The sequence below is a fragment of the Physeter macrocephalus genome, chromosome 11 (genome assembly GCF_002837175.3).
Source record: "Physeter macrocephalus isolate SW-GA chromosome 11, ASM283717v5, whole genome shotgun sequence".
Lineage (NCBI taxonomy): Eukaryota > Metazoa > Chordata > Mammalia > Artiodactyla > Physeteridae > Physeter > Physeter macrocephalus.
This window is the reverse complement of record NC_041224.1, coordinates 48,739,529-48,753,597: the sequence shown is the minus strand read 5'-3', so window position 1 is coordinate 48,753,597 and position 14,069 is coordinate 48,739,529. Positions and strand designations below refer to the sequence as shown.

Genomic DNA, 14,069 nt, shown 5'->3' with positions numbered 1-14,069 from the left:
ACCATGATCAAGTGGGATTTATCCCAGGGATGCAAGGATTCTTCAATATATGTAAATCAATCAATATGATAAACCAAATTAACAAACTGAAGAAGAAAAACCATATGATCATCTCAATAGATGCAGAAAAAGCTTTTGACAAAATTCAACACCTATTTATGATAAAAACTCTCCAGAAAGTGGGCATAGAGGGAACCTACCTCAACATAATAAAGGCCATATATGACAAACCCACAGCAGACATCATTCTCAATGGTGAAAAACTGAAAACATTTCCTCTAAGATGAGGAACAATACAAGGATGTCCACTCTCACCACTATTATTCAACATAGTTTTAGAAGTCCTAGCCATGGCAATCAGAGAAGAAAAAGAAATAAAAGGAATACAAATTGGAAAAGAAAAAATAAAACTGTCACTGTTTGCAGATGACATGATACTATACATAGAGAATCCTAAAGATGCCACCAGAAAACTACTAGAGCTAAGCAATGATTTTGGTAAAGTTGTAGGATAGAAAATTAATGCACAGAAATCTCTTGCATTCCTATACACTAATGATGAGCAATCTGAAAAAGAAACTAAGGAAACACTCCCATTTACCACTGCAACAAAAAGAATAAAATACCTAGGAATAAACCTACCTAGGAAGGCAAAAGACCTGTATGCAGAAAACTATAAGACACGGATGAAAGAAATTAAAGATGATACCAAGAGATGGAGAGGTATACCATGTTCTTGGATTGGAAGAATCAATATTGTGAAAATGACTATACTACTCAAAGCAATCTACAGATTCAATGCAATCCCTATCAAATTCCCAATGGCATTTTTTACGGAACTAGAACAAAGTAATCTGTAAATTTGTGTGGAGACACGAAAGACCCCGAATAGCCAAAGCAGTCTTGAGGGAAAAAACTGGAGCTGGAGGAATCAGACTCCTTGACTTCAAAGCTTTTGCACAGCAAAGGAAACCATAAACAAGACCAAAAGACAGTCCTCAGAATGGGAGAAAATATTTGCAAACGAATCAACAGACAAAGGATTCATCTCCAAAATATATAAACAGCTCATGCAGCTCAATATTAAAGAAAGAAACAACCCAATCCAAAAATGGGCAGAAGACCTAAATAGACATTTCTACGAAGAATACATACAGATGGCCAAGAAGCACATGAAAAGCTGCTCATCATCACTACTTATTAGAGAAATGCAAATCAAAACTAAAATGTGGTATCACCTCACACCAGTTAGAATGGGCATCATCAGAAAATCTACAAACAACAAATGCTGGAGAGGGTGTGGAGAAAAGGGAGCCCTCTTGCACTGTTGGTGGGAATGTAAATTGATACAGCCACTATGGAGAACAGTATGGAGGTTCCTTAAAATCTAATAATAGAATTACCATATGATCCAGCAATCCCACTACTGGGCATATACCCAGAGAAAACCATAATTCAAAAAGACACATGTACCCCAGTGTTCATTGCAGCACTATTTATAATAGCCAGGTCATGGAAGAAACCTAAATGCCCATCGACAGACAAATGGATAAAGAAGTTGTGGTTCATATAGACAATGTAATATTACTCAGACATAAAAAGGAACGAAATTAGGTCATTTGTTGAGACATGGATGGATCTAGAGACTTTCATACAGAATGAAGTAAGTCAGAAAGAGAAAAACAAATATCGTATATTAATGCATGTATGTGGAACCTAGAAAAATGGTACAGATGAACCAGTTTGCAGGGCAGAAGTTGAGACACAGATGTAGAGACCAAACTTATGGAAACCAAGGGGGGAAAGCTTTGGGGGCGTGGCGATGGTGGTGTGATGATTTGGGCAATTGGAATTGACATGTATACACTGATGTGTATAAAATTGTTGACTAATAAGAACCTGGTGTATAAGAAAAAATAAAATTCAAAAATTAAAAGAAAAAAAAGAACTATAATTAATGTCCTCAGAGAGATGAGAACATATTTTAATCCTTGAACAACAGCAAGAGGCTGTAATAAAGAATTTTTCCTAAAAGAACGGTTTGGAAATTAAAAATGTAATTAAAAAAATTAAAAATTAAATCAAATAGTTGGAATATAGTTATTTTTTTCCAGAAAGTAGAATAAGATGACAAAGAGATTTTATTATTTTATTTTATTTTATTTATTTATTTTTGGCTGTGTTGGGTCTTTGTTGCTGCCTGCCAGCTTTCTCTAGTTGCGGCGAGCAGGGGCTACTCTTCGTTGCGGTGCGCAGGCTTCTCGTTGCAGTGGTTTCTTTTGTTGCGGAGCGTGGGCTCTAGGCACACGGGCTTCGGTAGTTGCAGCACGCGGGCTCAGTAGTTGTGGCTCACAGGCTCTAGAGCACAGACTCAGTAGTTGTGGTGCACGGGCTTAGTTGCTTCATGGCATGTGGGATCTTCCTGGACCAGGGATCGAACCTGTGTGCCTTGCATTGACAGGCGGATTCTTAACCACTGTGCCACCAGAGAAGCCACAACAAAGAGATTTTAAAATAGAAAAGATGGAACAACTAGAGTATCCATTCAGGTTGTCCAACATTCAAATAATAGGAGTATTAGGAAGAGGGAAGGGAGAAACAGAGGAAAGGTAATAATTTTTTTAAATTCTTTTTTTAAATTGAGATATAATTGACTTATTATAAGTTTCATGTATACAATATAATGATTTGATATGTGTGTATATTATGAAGTGATCATCACAGAAAATCTAGCAAATCTGTCCAGCACCATACAGTTACAATTTTTTTTCTTAAGATGAGAACTTTTAAGATTTACTCTCTTAACAACTTTCAAATATGCTGTACAGTAATATTAGCGATAGTCACCAGGCTGTACATTTCATTCACAGGGCTTATGTATTTTATGACTAGAAGTTCATACCTTTTGACCGTCATCACCCATTTTGTCCACCTCCCACCCCCCACCTCTGACAACCACCAATCTGTTCTCTGTATCTATGAGTCTGGTTTTTTGTTTTAGGTTCCACATATAAGAAATAATTTTAAAAAACATTTTTTTTTTTAGCGGGGGTTGGTGGGAGAGATAAATCAGGAGTTTGGGATTAACATATATACACTACTGTATGTAAAATAGATAAACAAGGACCTGCTGTATAGCATAGGGAACTATATTCAATGTCTTGTAGTAATCTATAATGGAAAAGCATCTGAAAAAGAAATGTGTATATATATATATATATATATATTTGTTTTTGTTGTTCCTAGTACTATTTTATTTTTCCTTGATCAACTATTGCAGCATTTTGCAAATTTTGTTTGTCTGTTCAAAAAAGCAATTTTTGGTTTTGCTGATCTTTTATTGTTTCTTTGTTTTCTATTCCATTAATTCCTGTGTTTATTTTTATCTGGTTTCTTCTAGTTTCTTTGGGTTTTCTCTTTGGGTTCTTTATACAATTTGTTTGCATTAATTTTTGAATCTTTTAACACATGCATATGAATTTATAATTTTTTCTGTTAAATACTGCATTAATACATTCACCAAGTCTTGAAATCTTGTGTTTTCATTGCCATTTAGTTGCAAATATTTTGTAACCCATCATGATTTTTTTTTGTCCTTGAATTATTAGGGAGAATTTTTTTTTTAACTTCCAAATGTATAAAAGGGGAATGACAGTTGTTCTCATATTTTATATTATGTGGGTCATTGTGTTATATACAAATGTGTTTATAAATCATTTGTAGTTTGCTAGTTTGTATTTTTTTTTTTTTTTCTGTACGCGGGCCTCTCACTGTTGTGGCCCCTCCCGTTGTGGAGCACAGGCTCCAGATGCGCAGGCTCAGCAGCCATGGCTCACGGGCCAGGGAAGCCCAAGTGTGTATTTTTGTTTATTGTGAGTCTTTCTTTTGATATGGGCTACTTAGGTTTATTATTATAAATAAAATATATCCTGGGACCTTCCTGGTGGCACAGTGGTTAAGAATCCACCTGCCAATGCAGGGAAGCCAGGTTTGAGCCCTGTTCTGGGAAGAAGCCACATGCCGTGGAGCAACTAAGCCCACATGCCACAACTACTGAGCCTGTGTGCCACAATTACTGAAGCCCATGCACCTAGAGCCCATGCTCCTCAACAAGAGAAGCCACTGCAGTGAGAAGCCCGTGCACTGCAATGAAGAGCAGCCCCCGCTTTCCGCAACTAGAGAAAGCCTGCACACAGCAACGAAGACCCAATGCAGCCAAAAATAAATAAATAAATAAATTTAAAAATAAATTAAAATATATCCTAACGTCTTACAATTTCTTTCTGCCTTCTTACTTTGTGATTTATATTTACTAGACTTCCTTTTTTGTTCTTTTCTATTTTTCTGCCTTGGATTAAATAATTTTTCTTAATTACCTCCTTTCCTTTGTACTAATTTGAAAGGTATACATTCTATTTTTGTTCTCTGAATGATCAATATTAAATTTTTTATAACTGTTTTGATACATAGATATAATTACAATTATATTTTTAATGTGCATACTAAACAAAATGTAATCTCTACCATTACTTGTAATAATTAGAAGGAAATTTAATACATGAACTTCAGTTATACCCATCGTCTATGTTACTGTCTCAAGATTTTATTCCACTTTTTTGGTGGGGAGGGAGTCAACTGATCTCACCTTATTTTTAAACCTCTAAATTTAGTTGTTAGTGTGGCTTTACCACATACACTCATTACTATTTCTGTTGACCCATATTTACTGCTTTTTAATTATCTTTGCTTCTTGCGTCTAAGTTTTTTCTGGATCCAATTACCTTTCCTTTAAGTAAATCCTTTAGTAGTTTTTATTTTTTTTAACATCTTTATTGGAGTATAATTGCTTTACAGTGGTGTGTTAGTTTCTGCTTTATAACAAAGTGAATCAGTTATACATAAACATATATCCCCATATCTCCTCCCTCTTGCATCTCCCTCCCACCCTCCCTATCCCACCCCTCTAGGTGGTCACTGAGCTGAGCTGATCTCCCTTGGTATGCGGCTGCTTCCCAGTAGCTATCTATTTTACATTTGGTAGTATATATAAGTCCATGCCACTCTCTCACTTCGTCCCAGCTTACCCTTCCCCATTTCCGTGTCCTCAAGTCCATTCTCTACGTCTGCGTCTTTATTCCTGTCTAATAGTTCTTTAATAAAGATCTGAATGTTAAGTTCAGTTATTTTTATTTTGTTATTCAGTGATGTTTTAGATGGTTGTAGAATTCAAGATTGACCGTTATTTTCCATCAGTAATTTGAAGATATGTTTCTATTGCCTTCTGACTTCTAAAATTGCTGCTGGGAAGTCTGCTCTTGATTTAATTTTGATCCTTTATAAGGTAATCATCCTTGGTCTCTGGTTGCTTTAAAATTCTTCACTTTGGTATATGTTGATTTTAATACTCTAAGTGCAGTTTTATATTTATTCATCTCATAGTATCAGAATTTGGAGTATAGTTGCACTCAAAGAACGTATGTCTTACCTCAGTTCTGGGACGTTATAAGCTATTGTTTTCAAATAGCAAATTGTTTTCAAATTGCCTTTATCTTCCTTGGCTGTGTTCTGTATAATATCCTCAGATCTGTCTTCTAGTTTGAAAATTTTCTTCAAATATGCCTAATGTTCTGTTAAACTTGTCCTAGAAGTTTTCAATTTCAGGGACAATATTTTTCATTTTGCAAGTTCTGTTTGCTTCTTTCATACCTGTTTATTCTTTTTTCATTACGTTAGTTTTTCATTATGGATTTTAGCCTGTCTAAGCTCTTTAAGTAAGCATGTTTTAAATTATTATAGTCTCTTTCAGATTGTTCTGTTATTTCACATTCTTAATAGGCCAGTCCTCCTGTTTGTTGTGTCTGCTGGCTATTCTCCATACTGTAAGAAAGAAACATACATTGTATCCACATGTGATTTGTAGTTTTTGTTTGTGTGCTCATCTTCAGCACGGATTATTTTTATGTGTGCATATGAGGAAATTTCGTGTGTCCTGGTTTGCAGAAGTAAGAATTACTCAGAAGGGATACCTGAAGTTTAGGTTTCTCATGAGAGATGTTTTTTCTTCTCTTATCCAGAGCCCCAGGAGGAGACATGCTTCACTTTCCTGGAGTTGTGGACAGAGATTTTATGTGTCCATTTCACTGAGAGTGTAGCCCTTCTCAGGCTGTAATTGCATTTTCAGCTCTCACCTCTGTACCTATATCAGCATTAAATTTCCAGCCTTTATCCTTTATATATAGTCTCTAATATATATGTATAATATATAATATATTCATATATATAAAATTTCAGATACAGATATGGATATCTAGATAGATATATAGATATATACCTTCATAGGTATACCTATCTAGATATCTATATCTATATCTGAAATCTTTCCAAATAGCTTTTTGTCAGCTTTTGAGATTACCCTGGCTATAAATTGCTGATAAGGCTTTTCTTTTGCATACTTTTTGAACTGAACTATGTACTTGACACTTTTGTTTATTTGTTATATTTTTATCAAGCATTTTATGTGTTCATAGCATTTTGTCTGCTTGTAAAATTGTTTGTTGAAGTTTGTAAAAACTTTAACCTGTGCTGCTGAAAACAGAAAGCTAATTTCTTTTTATGTTTTTCTCTGTCTTATTTTACTGTAAGAGTTTGAAGCTGGATATCCTATTTTTAATGTAACTCATGGTCACCATAATGATTTCCGTAAGCATTTTCAAATGTTTATTCATTTACTTTTGTTTAACAAAATTAATAGCAAAGTAATTTTTAAATTTATCATTATGGAAGAATAGTGCTTATTCCCTCCATGTTGTGTATCCTAGTAATCATTAGTATAAAATGTGAACTTATATACTTCATTTTTACTTTTTATTCTGTTTTCCTTCTGTTGTAGTAACATTAAAAAATCTTACAACATTTTTTCGTGTGTTTTAGAAAACCCATCCTTTTTCATTTTTACCCTCAGGTTTCCCACTCCTGAGTTCTTAATTTTATTTGTCCATGTTCTGGAACATTTCTTTGAGTAATTCAGAAAACATGGCTAGATGGTATATTTACTTAGTTCTTACATATCTAGGAATGTCTCTTGGCTTCACAAGTGAACAACAGTTTACCAGGCTATAAAATTCTTAGGACATTGTGTTAGGTAGGTTCAAGCCAACTGCTGAAATAAAGAGGTCCAAAGTTATAGATCAAATAAGATAGAAATTGAATTCTCTGTAATCTAAGACTTATTATGTAACAGCAATCAATCTAGGCCTGATAAATGGCTTTGTTCCATGGGGCCATCTAGGCTGGTGGGGCCACATCTGTCATTACATCATTTGGCTTCCATTTCTGTGTCCAAAGTGGATGCTGCAGTTGGCATTGTTTTTTAGCCAGTGGGAAGGGGAAAGAGGAAGTCCATTGCTAGTAGATTTACATGTAAGATAATGATCCATAAGTTTTATACAGCACTTGTATTCATATTCTGTTGTCTCAGGTTTGGCACGTAACTACAGCACTCTTAAGGGAGGCTGGATTTTGTAGTTTCTACCTTAGCACAGTAGATTCTATTACTAAAAGGAAGAGGGGAGGGTGGGTAGGATACCGCATTCCCAGCCACAAGCATCTGTGGAAATTTTTTGTTCAAATTTTTGTTGTTAACCTTCTTTGTTTGAGTCCTTATTCTTTCTTCCTTGCTTCCCTCCTCCCTCCCTTTGAAATGTTAATTCATGCCATTTTCAATTTTTCTTTAAAGTGGAAATTTTATTTTTTATTTTTTAAAAATTTTCTCTCTTTTTTCAGACATTTAAAAAAATATATAAATTTATTTATTTTTGACTGAGTTGGGTCTTTGTTGCTGTGTGCAGGCTTTCTCTAGTTGCGACAAGTGGGGGTTACTCTTCATTGTGGCTCACGGGCTCTAGGCGCGTGGGCTTCAGTAGTTGTGGCACACGGGCTTAGTTGCTCTGCAGCATGTGGGATCTTCCCAGACCAGGACTTGAACTCGTGTCCCCTGCATTGGCAGGCAGATTCTTAACCACTGCACCACTTCCACTTCCCTAAATTGGAAGTTTTATATCTTAATTTTATTTGTTCACTTTATATCAAGGATATTAACTCTGTCATGTTTCTGGAAAATCTTTTTTTAAACAATTTTGATATTTGCCTTTTAAATCTGTATATCATGTTTTTAGTACTTTTCCTTTTTAGTACCTTTCCTTCCCTTTATTCATATAGTTTATATACTAACACATAGATTAATTTCTCCTCTTATATTGACTTAATAATTATTACATCTAACTACCTTTATACAAATGTATGGCCTTTCATTACAACTCTTTGCCTGTTCCCATTAGCTGTCTTTAATAGCTGAAAAACTTTTATATCATCACCAGGGAGCTTATAGAAGATACTGATATCAGAGATTAAGGAAAATAATGGCTTTGCCTAGGTGCCCTCCTCTAGAGTTGATGTAGATTAAGTTGCCTAGAGTGGCTTCCTCTATAGTGAATGTAACTTAGACACTGTGTGGTTTAACAAAGAGAACCCCAGAAAAGTAGCTGAGGACATTGATGAAAGAACAGATAATTAGCTGCCATAATTTCAATGAGGGATTTTACATTCCTTATTGTAGAAAATATGTTTGGATTATTTGTATAGGATTTTAGAAGTAGCTTTAATGTGTAATTACCTTAAAATTCAGTTTGTTAACTAGGAAATGAGAGATAAATAATTAAGTTGCTAATATTGTTTTTGAAGGGAGAAATTCAGAAATTATATTTTTTGAGAAGTTAAAGGAAGACAGTATTCCTGCTCCTCGCTCTGTTGGCAATATTAAAATCAACTTTACCCCTCGAGTATTCCCAACTGCTCTCCGGGAATCACAGGTAGCAGAAGAAGAGGAGGTTGGTATACTTGCTGTTAGTTACAGTGACCACAATGAAAATATTTTTTATTCCATATATTGAAACTGTTACTGGGTCTGAATTTTTAAAGTATTTATTAAGCTAAAGATATTACTTCATGAAAAAATTTAATATTTCCTTTTGAGAAAAATATATTTTGCAGGATTTTTATTTCTTTCTTGGCTCCAGAATGCTGATGAGAAAACACTGGTTTAATATCCAGTGTTGTTGCTTATCCCAGGAGATAAAATGTTGCATGTGCATTTATTTTATCAAATACATCATTTTCCATAATAGATTTGTAAACTTTGGGTCAGTGTATGTCACGGTAAGAAAAGATTTGTAAATTTATTATTTTATTACAATTAATTATTAATATCAAGTATTTCTTATGTGACATTTGGCATTAATATCTTTCATTCATTTATAAATTCCTGAGCTCTGGGATTTTGAATATTGTATACTTAGTTGTGTAAGCACTAAGAACTGCTTTTTTTTTTTTTTTTTTTTTAACTGTAAGGTGTGAACTGATAGCTCTCTCAATTGAAAAGTTGTGGAAATAATTGAATCTCCTTAAGATATAATGACAATTTATAAATATTAATTTTTTTCTTATTATTAATAGCATATTTCTATATTATTTATAAAAGTCTCTGTAACTATAAAATTATAATTATTTTAAAAATCATTTATATATTTTTATAATGTAATATATATATAGATTATAAACAAGAAAAATAAAACAATATTCACATGAACTCCCAGAAATTTGGATGAAATTTGGACTAGAAATTTTTATACATTTGATCTTAATCAGCTAGTGAAGTTTAAAAAAAAGCTTAAAGATGTATAAAAACTAGAAGTTTAAAATCACCACCATCAAATATTTTATCAGTCTGCTCAGACTGCTATAACAAAGTACATAGACTGGGTGGCTTAAAGAATAATAAAGTACATAGACTGGGTGGCTTAAAGAACAGGCAATTATTTCTCATAGTTCTGGAGGCTGGGAAGTCCAAGGTCACGATGCTGAGGTGGGGTGGGGTGGGGAAAGGCATGCCCTCTGGTCTCTTCCTCGTCTTATAAGGACACTAATCTTATGATGGGAGTCTCATCCTCATAACCTCATCCAAGCTTAATTATCGCCCAAAGGCCCCATCTCCAAATACCATCACATTGGTGATTAGGGCTTCAACATATGAATTTTGGAGGACACAAACATTCGGTCCATAATAAATAGTATTTCCATCTTGTATAGGAAATGGAAAATCTAAAAGTAACTTTTAATAAAACAAGACTTTTGTGTCCTTCATTAAACTTCATTCTCATTTCAGTGGCTACATAAACAAGCAGAGGCACGAAGAGCAATGAATACTGACATTCCTGAACTTTGTGATTTAAAAGAAGAGGAAAAGAACCCAGAATGGTTGAAGGACAAAGGAAAGTAAGTTGTTTGAACTCTGCCATGAGACTTATAATAAATTTATGTAGATATTAATACTTACATATTTTCTAGTTATCTTGACATATGTGTGTGTGTGAGTTTGGGGGAGAAATAATGCAAATATGCCAATTCTGTAGGTAGTGCTTCCATATTTAAAAAGTCAGATCTTACAACAAATAAGGCTCTTAATTTTATTGCTTTTGTGTTTATATGTCATGGAAATGAAAAATATCACGTCTTTTGGATTGCTTATCAAAGTCCCTTTTTAAATCACTTAACGTTTAACATAAGTCCTTCATAATACTTCCCTTAAAATCATGGTTCTTTTGGGACTTCCCTGGTGGCACAGTGGTTGGGAGTCTGCCTGCCAGTGCAGGGGACATGGGTTCAAGCCCTGGTCCAGGGGGATCCCACATGCAGCGGAGCAACTAAGCTCGTGCGCCATGGCTGCTGAGCGTGTGCTCTAGGGCCCATGAGCCACGGCTGCTGAAGCCCGCGTGCCACAACTGCTGAGGCCCCGGCGCCTGGAGCCTGTGCTCCGCAACAAGAGAAGCCACAGCAATGAGGAGCCTGCACAACGCAACGAAGAGTGGCCCCCGCTCACCGCAACTAGGGAGGGCCTGTGTGCAGCAACGAAGATCCAACATAGCCAAAAATAAATAATAAATAAATTTATTTTTTTAAAAAAATCATGGTTCTTTAAAACTAGAGCTACTTTGATTAGTCATATCCATCTTTAAAAGATTATCAAATTATCCTATAAATTATCATTTTATATCCAGACAATCCTTTTATTTATTTATATATGGCTCTATGTGTAAACTTTTAGACAATTAACAACAATGAATTCTGCTATATTCTGTGGTAATTCGAGTTCATATTTTGAGGCAATTTTGTAGATATTATTTATCTCATTTTATACACTTTTGTATTATTTTCCTATTGCTGCCATAGCAAACTACCACAAACTTAGTGGCTTAAAACAATACAAATTTATTATCTTATAGTTCTGGAGGTCAGAAGTCTAAACTGGGTTTTTCTGGGCTAAAATCAAGATATCAGTTGCAATCCTACTGGAGGCTGTAAGGGAGAATCTATTTTCTTGGATTTTCCAGCTTTGAGACTGCCCACATTCCTTGGTTTATGGCCCCCAACCAGCAGTTGCATCACTCTGGACTTTGCTTCCATAGTCACCTCTCCTTGTCTGACTCTGGCTCTCCTGCCTCCCTCTTTCTTTTATAAGTGCCCTTGTAATTACATTAGTCCCACTTGTATAATCCAGGATAATCTCCTACTGCAAGATCCTTAACTTAATCACATCTGCAAGGTTCTTTCTAACTAACCATTTTAGTTAATATATTCACAGGTTTTGGGGATTAGGATGTGGACATCTTTGGTGGGGAGATTTATCTGTCTAACCACAAAGTCTGTGTTTTTCTTTTCTCATCTTCTCTCTGTTCTTTCTTGGTCTTTTCTCGTATCTGATAACAACACCAGAGATTGATTTGTGGAGTTGAGCTGGAGTTAACAATTTTTCTGAAGTTCAGAAGCCTGGGGCTGACAGGTTTGTTCCTCTTACTCCCAACAAAAATCCCCTCTCCTTCTCTCCCTTCTTCTCCATCTATTAAACCATTAAATAAATATCTGTTGATTGCTTGCGGTTTGTCAGACTGTAGGCTAGACTCTGAGCTACAGAGATCAGTAGAGGAGAGGGACATTTACAAATACTTATAACACTGTGTGGGAAGTACAATACATAGAAAGAACAAGGTAAAATGAGAGTACAGAAGAGGGGCACCTAACCTTAAAGGAAGAAAGGTAGTTTCAGGAAGAGCTTTCTAAAGAATATAGCACCTGAGCTCCTCTTAATGATAAGTAGGAGTTTCAGGAGGAAGGACAGAAAGGCATTCATTTTAAGCAGAGGAGACAGTATGAGCAAAAGCTCAGAGACAAGAATAGTGTGATATATAGGTCAGGAACTGGGTAGTTTATTGCTTGCTAAAACGTAAATTTGATGCTAGGAATAATGCCAAATGAACCTAGAAAAATAGGCAGTGGCCTCGTGTTATTCTTATATTTTATTCTGTAAGGTGGGAAAAAAATGTGTTGCAGAAACTATGGCAGAGGCCTTGAACCATTATGACATTGTTATAGGGTGAAGAGGAGAGCAATGTGAGAAATATTCATGAGGTAAAATAGGGAGGATTTCTTGAGTGATTGTTGGGGAGTGAGAGAAGAGTAGTTGGGGGCGACTTTGGGTTTCTAGTTTGAATGATTGATTATATGATGCCAACAACTGAATTAGAGAACTCTAGAAGAGGGCCATTTAGGAGGGAATGTAGGTAAGTTCAGTTTTGAATATGTTGAGTTTGAGCTGTCTCTTGGTCAGTCTGGCTGACAGTGTCCAGCAAGTTTGAAACTCAGGGGAGAGGCCAGCAGTGTATTATGGATTTGGAGGTTATCAGCATTTATGTAGCAGTTGACTTACAAGAGTAGGTGAGATATCTGAAAAGAGCACATAGACCAGAGGAGTAGTGGCCTAAGGATAAAACCCTGTGACCTACCAACTTTTGAAGATCTGGTAAAACAAAGGAGTACACAAAAATACTATCAGAAGCCAATGGAATAGAAACTTGGAGAGTTTTTGTTTTGTCTTGTTCTTCTTTAAGAATAGAAAAGGTTTGAATAGATGTGCAGATGAGACAGAAGAGGTGGCTGAACTGTCCTCGAGAAGAGTGGAGAAAATTGGGTCAAGGCCAAAGGTAGATGGTTTATCCCGATTTTGTTTTTGTTTTTGTTTTTCCTCTTGTTAAAATTTGTATTCGGGCTTCCCTGGTGGCACAGTGGTTGAGAGTCCGCCTGCCAATGCAGGGGACACGGGTTCGTGCCCTTAATGTGCTGTTGGATTCTGTTTGCTAGTATTTTGTTGAGGATTTCTGCATCTATGTTCATCAGTGATATTGGCCTGTAGTTTTCTTTCTTTGTGACATCTTTGTCTGGTTTTGATATCATGGTGATGGTGCCCTCGTAGAATGAGTGTGGGAGTGTTCCTCCCTCTGCTATCGTTTGGAAGAGTTTGAGAAGGATAGATGTTAGCTCTTCTCTAAATGTTTGATAGAATTTGCCTGTGAAGCCATCTGGTCCTGGGCTTTTGTTTGTTGGAAGATTTTTAATCACAGTTTCAATTTCAGTGCTTGTAGTTGGCCTGTTCACATTTTCTATTTCTTCCCGGTTCAGTCTCGGAAGGTTGTGCATTTCTAAGAATTTGTCCCAGCTTTTAGTTTTATTGATCTTTGCTATTGTTTTCTTTCTTTCTATTTATTTCTTTTTTTTTAACATCTTTATTGGAGTATAATTGCTTTACAATGGTGTGTTGGTTTCTGCTTTACAACAAAGTGAATCAGTTTTACATATACATATGTTCCCAATGTCTTCCCTCTTGCATCTCCCTCCCTCCCACCCTCCCTATCCCACCCCTCTAAGTGGTCACAAACCACCTAGCTGATCTCCCTGTGCCATGCAGCTGCTTCCCACTAGCTATCCACACTACGTTTGGTAGTGTATATATGTCCATGCCACTCTCTCACTTCATCACAGTTTACCCTTCCCCCTCCCCATATCCTCAAGTCCATACTCTAGTAGGTCTGTGTCTTTATTCCTATCCTACCCCTAGGATCTTCATGACATTTTTTTTTCTTAGATTCCATATATATGTGTTAGCATACGGTATGAGTGTTTCT

General features: G+C 35.7%; 1 protein-coding gene across 3 annotated transcripts in view; it reads left to right on the top strand.

Moving 5' to 3' along the window:
- The window catches only part of DNAAF4 (dynein axonemal assembly factor 4), a 91,815-nt gene that overhangs the window by 57,988 nt on the left and 19,758 nt on the right, over positions 1-14,069 (top strand). For all 3 annotated transcript variants that reach the window (XM_055087962.1, XM_024128946.2, XM_024128947.1), the window contains exons 5-6: positions 8,740-8,885; positions 10,220-10,329. In XM_055087962.1, coding sequence (XP_054943937.1) covers positions 8,740-8,885; positions 10,220-10,329 — 256 coding nt within the window. The remainder of the gene's footprint in view (positions 1-8,739; positions 8,886-10,219; positions 10,330-14,069) is intronic.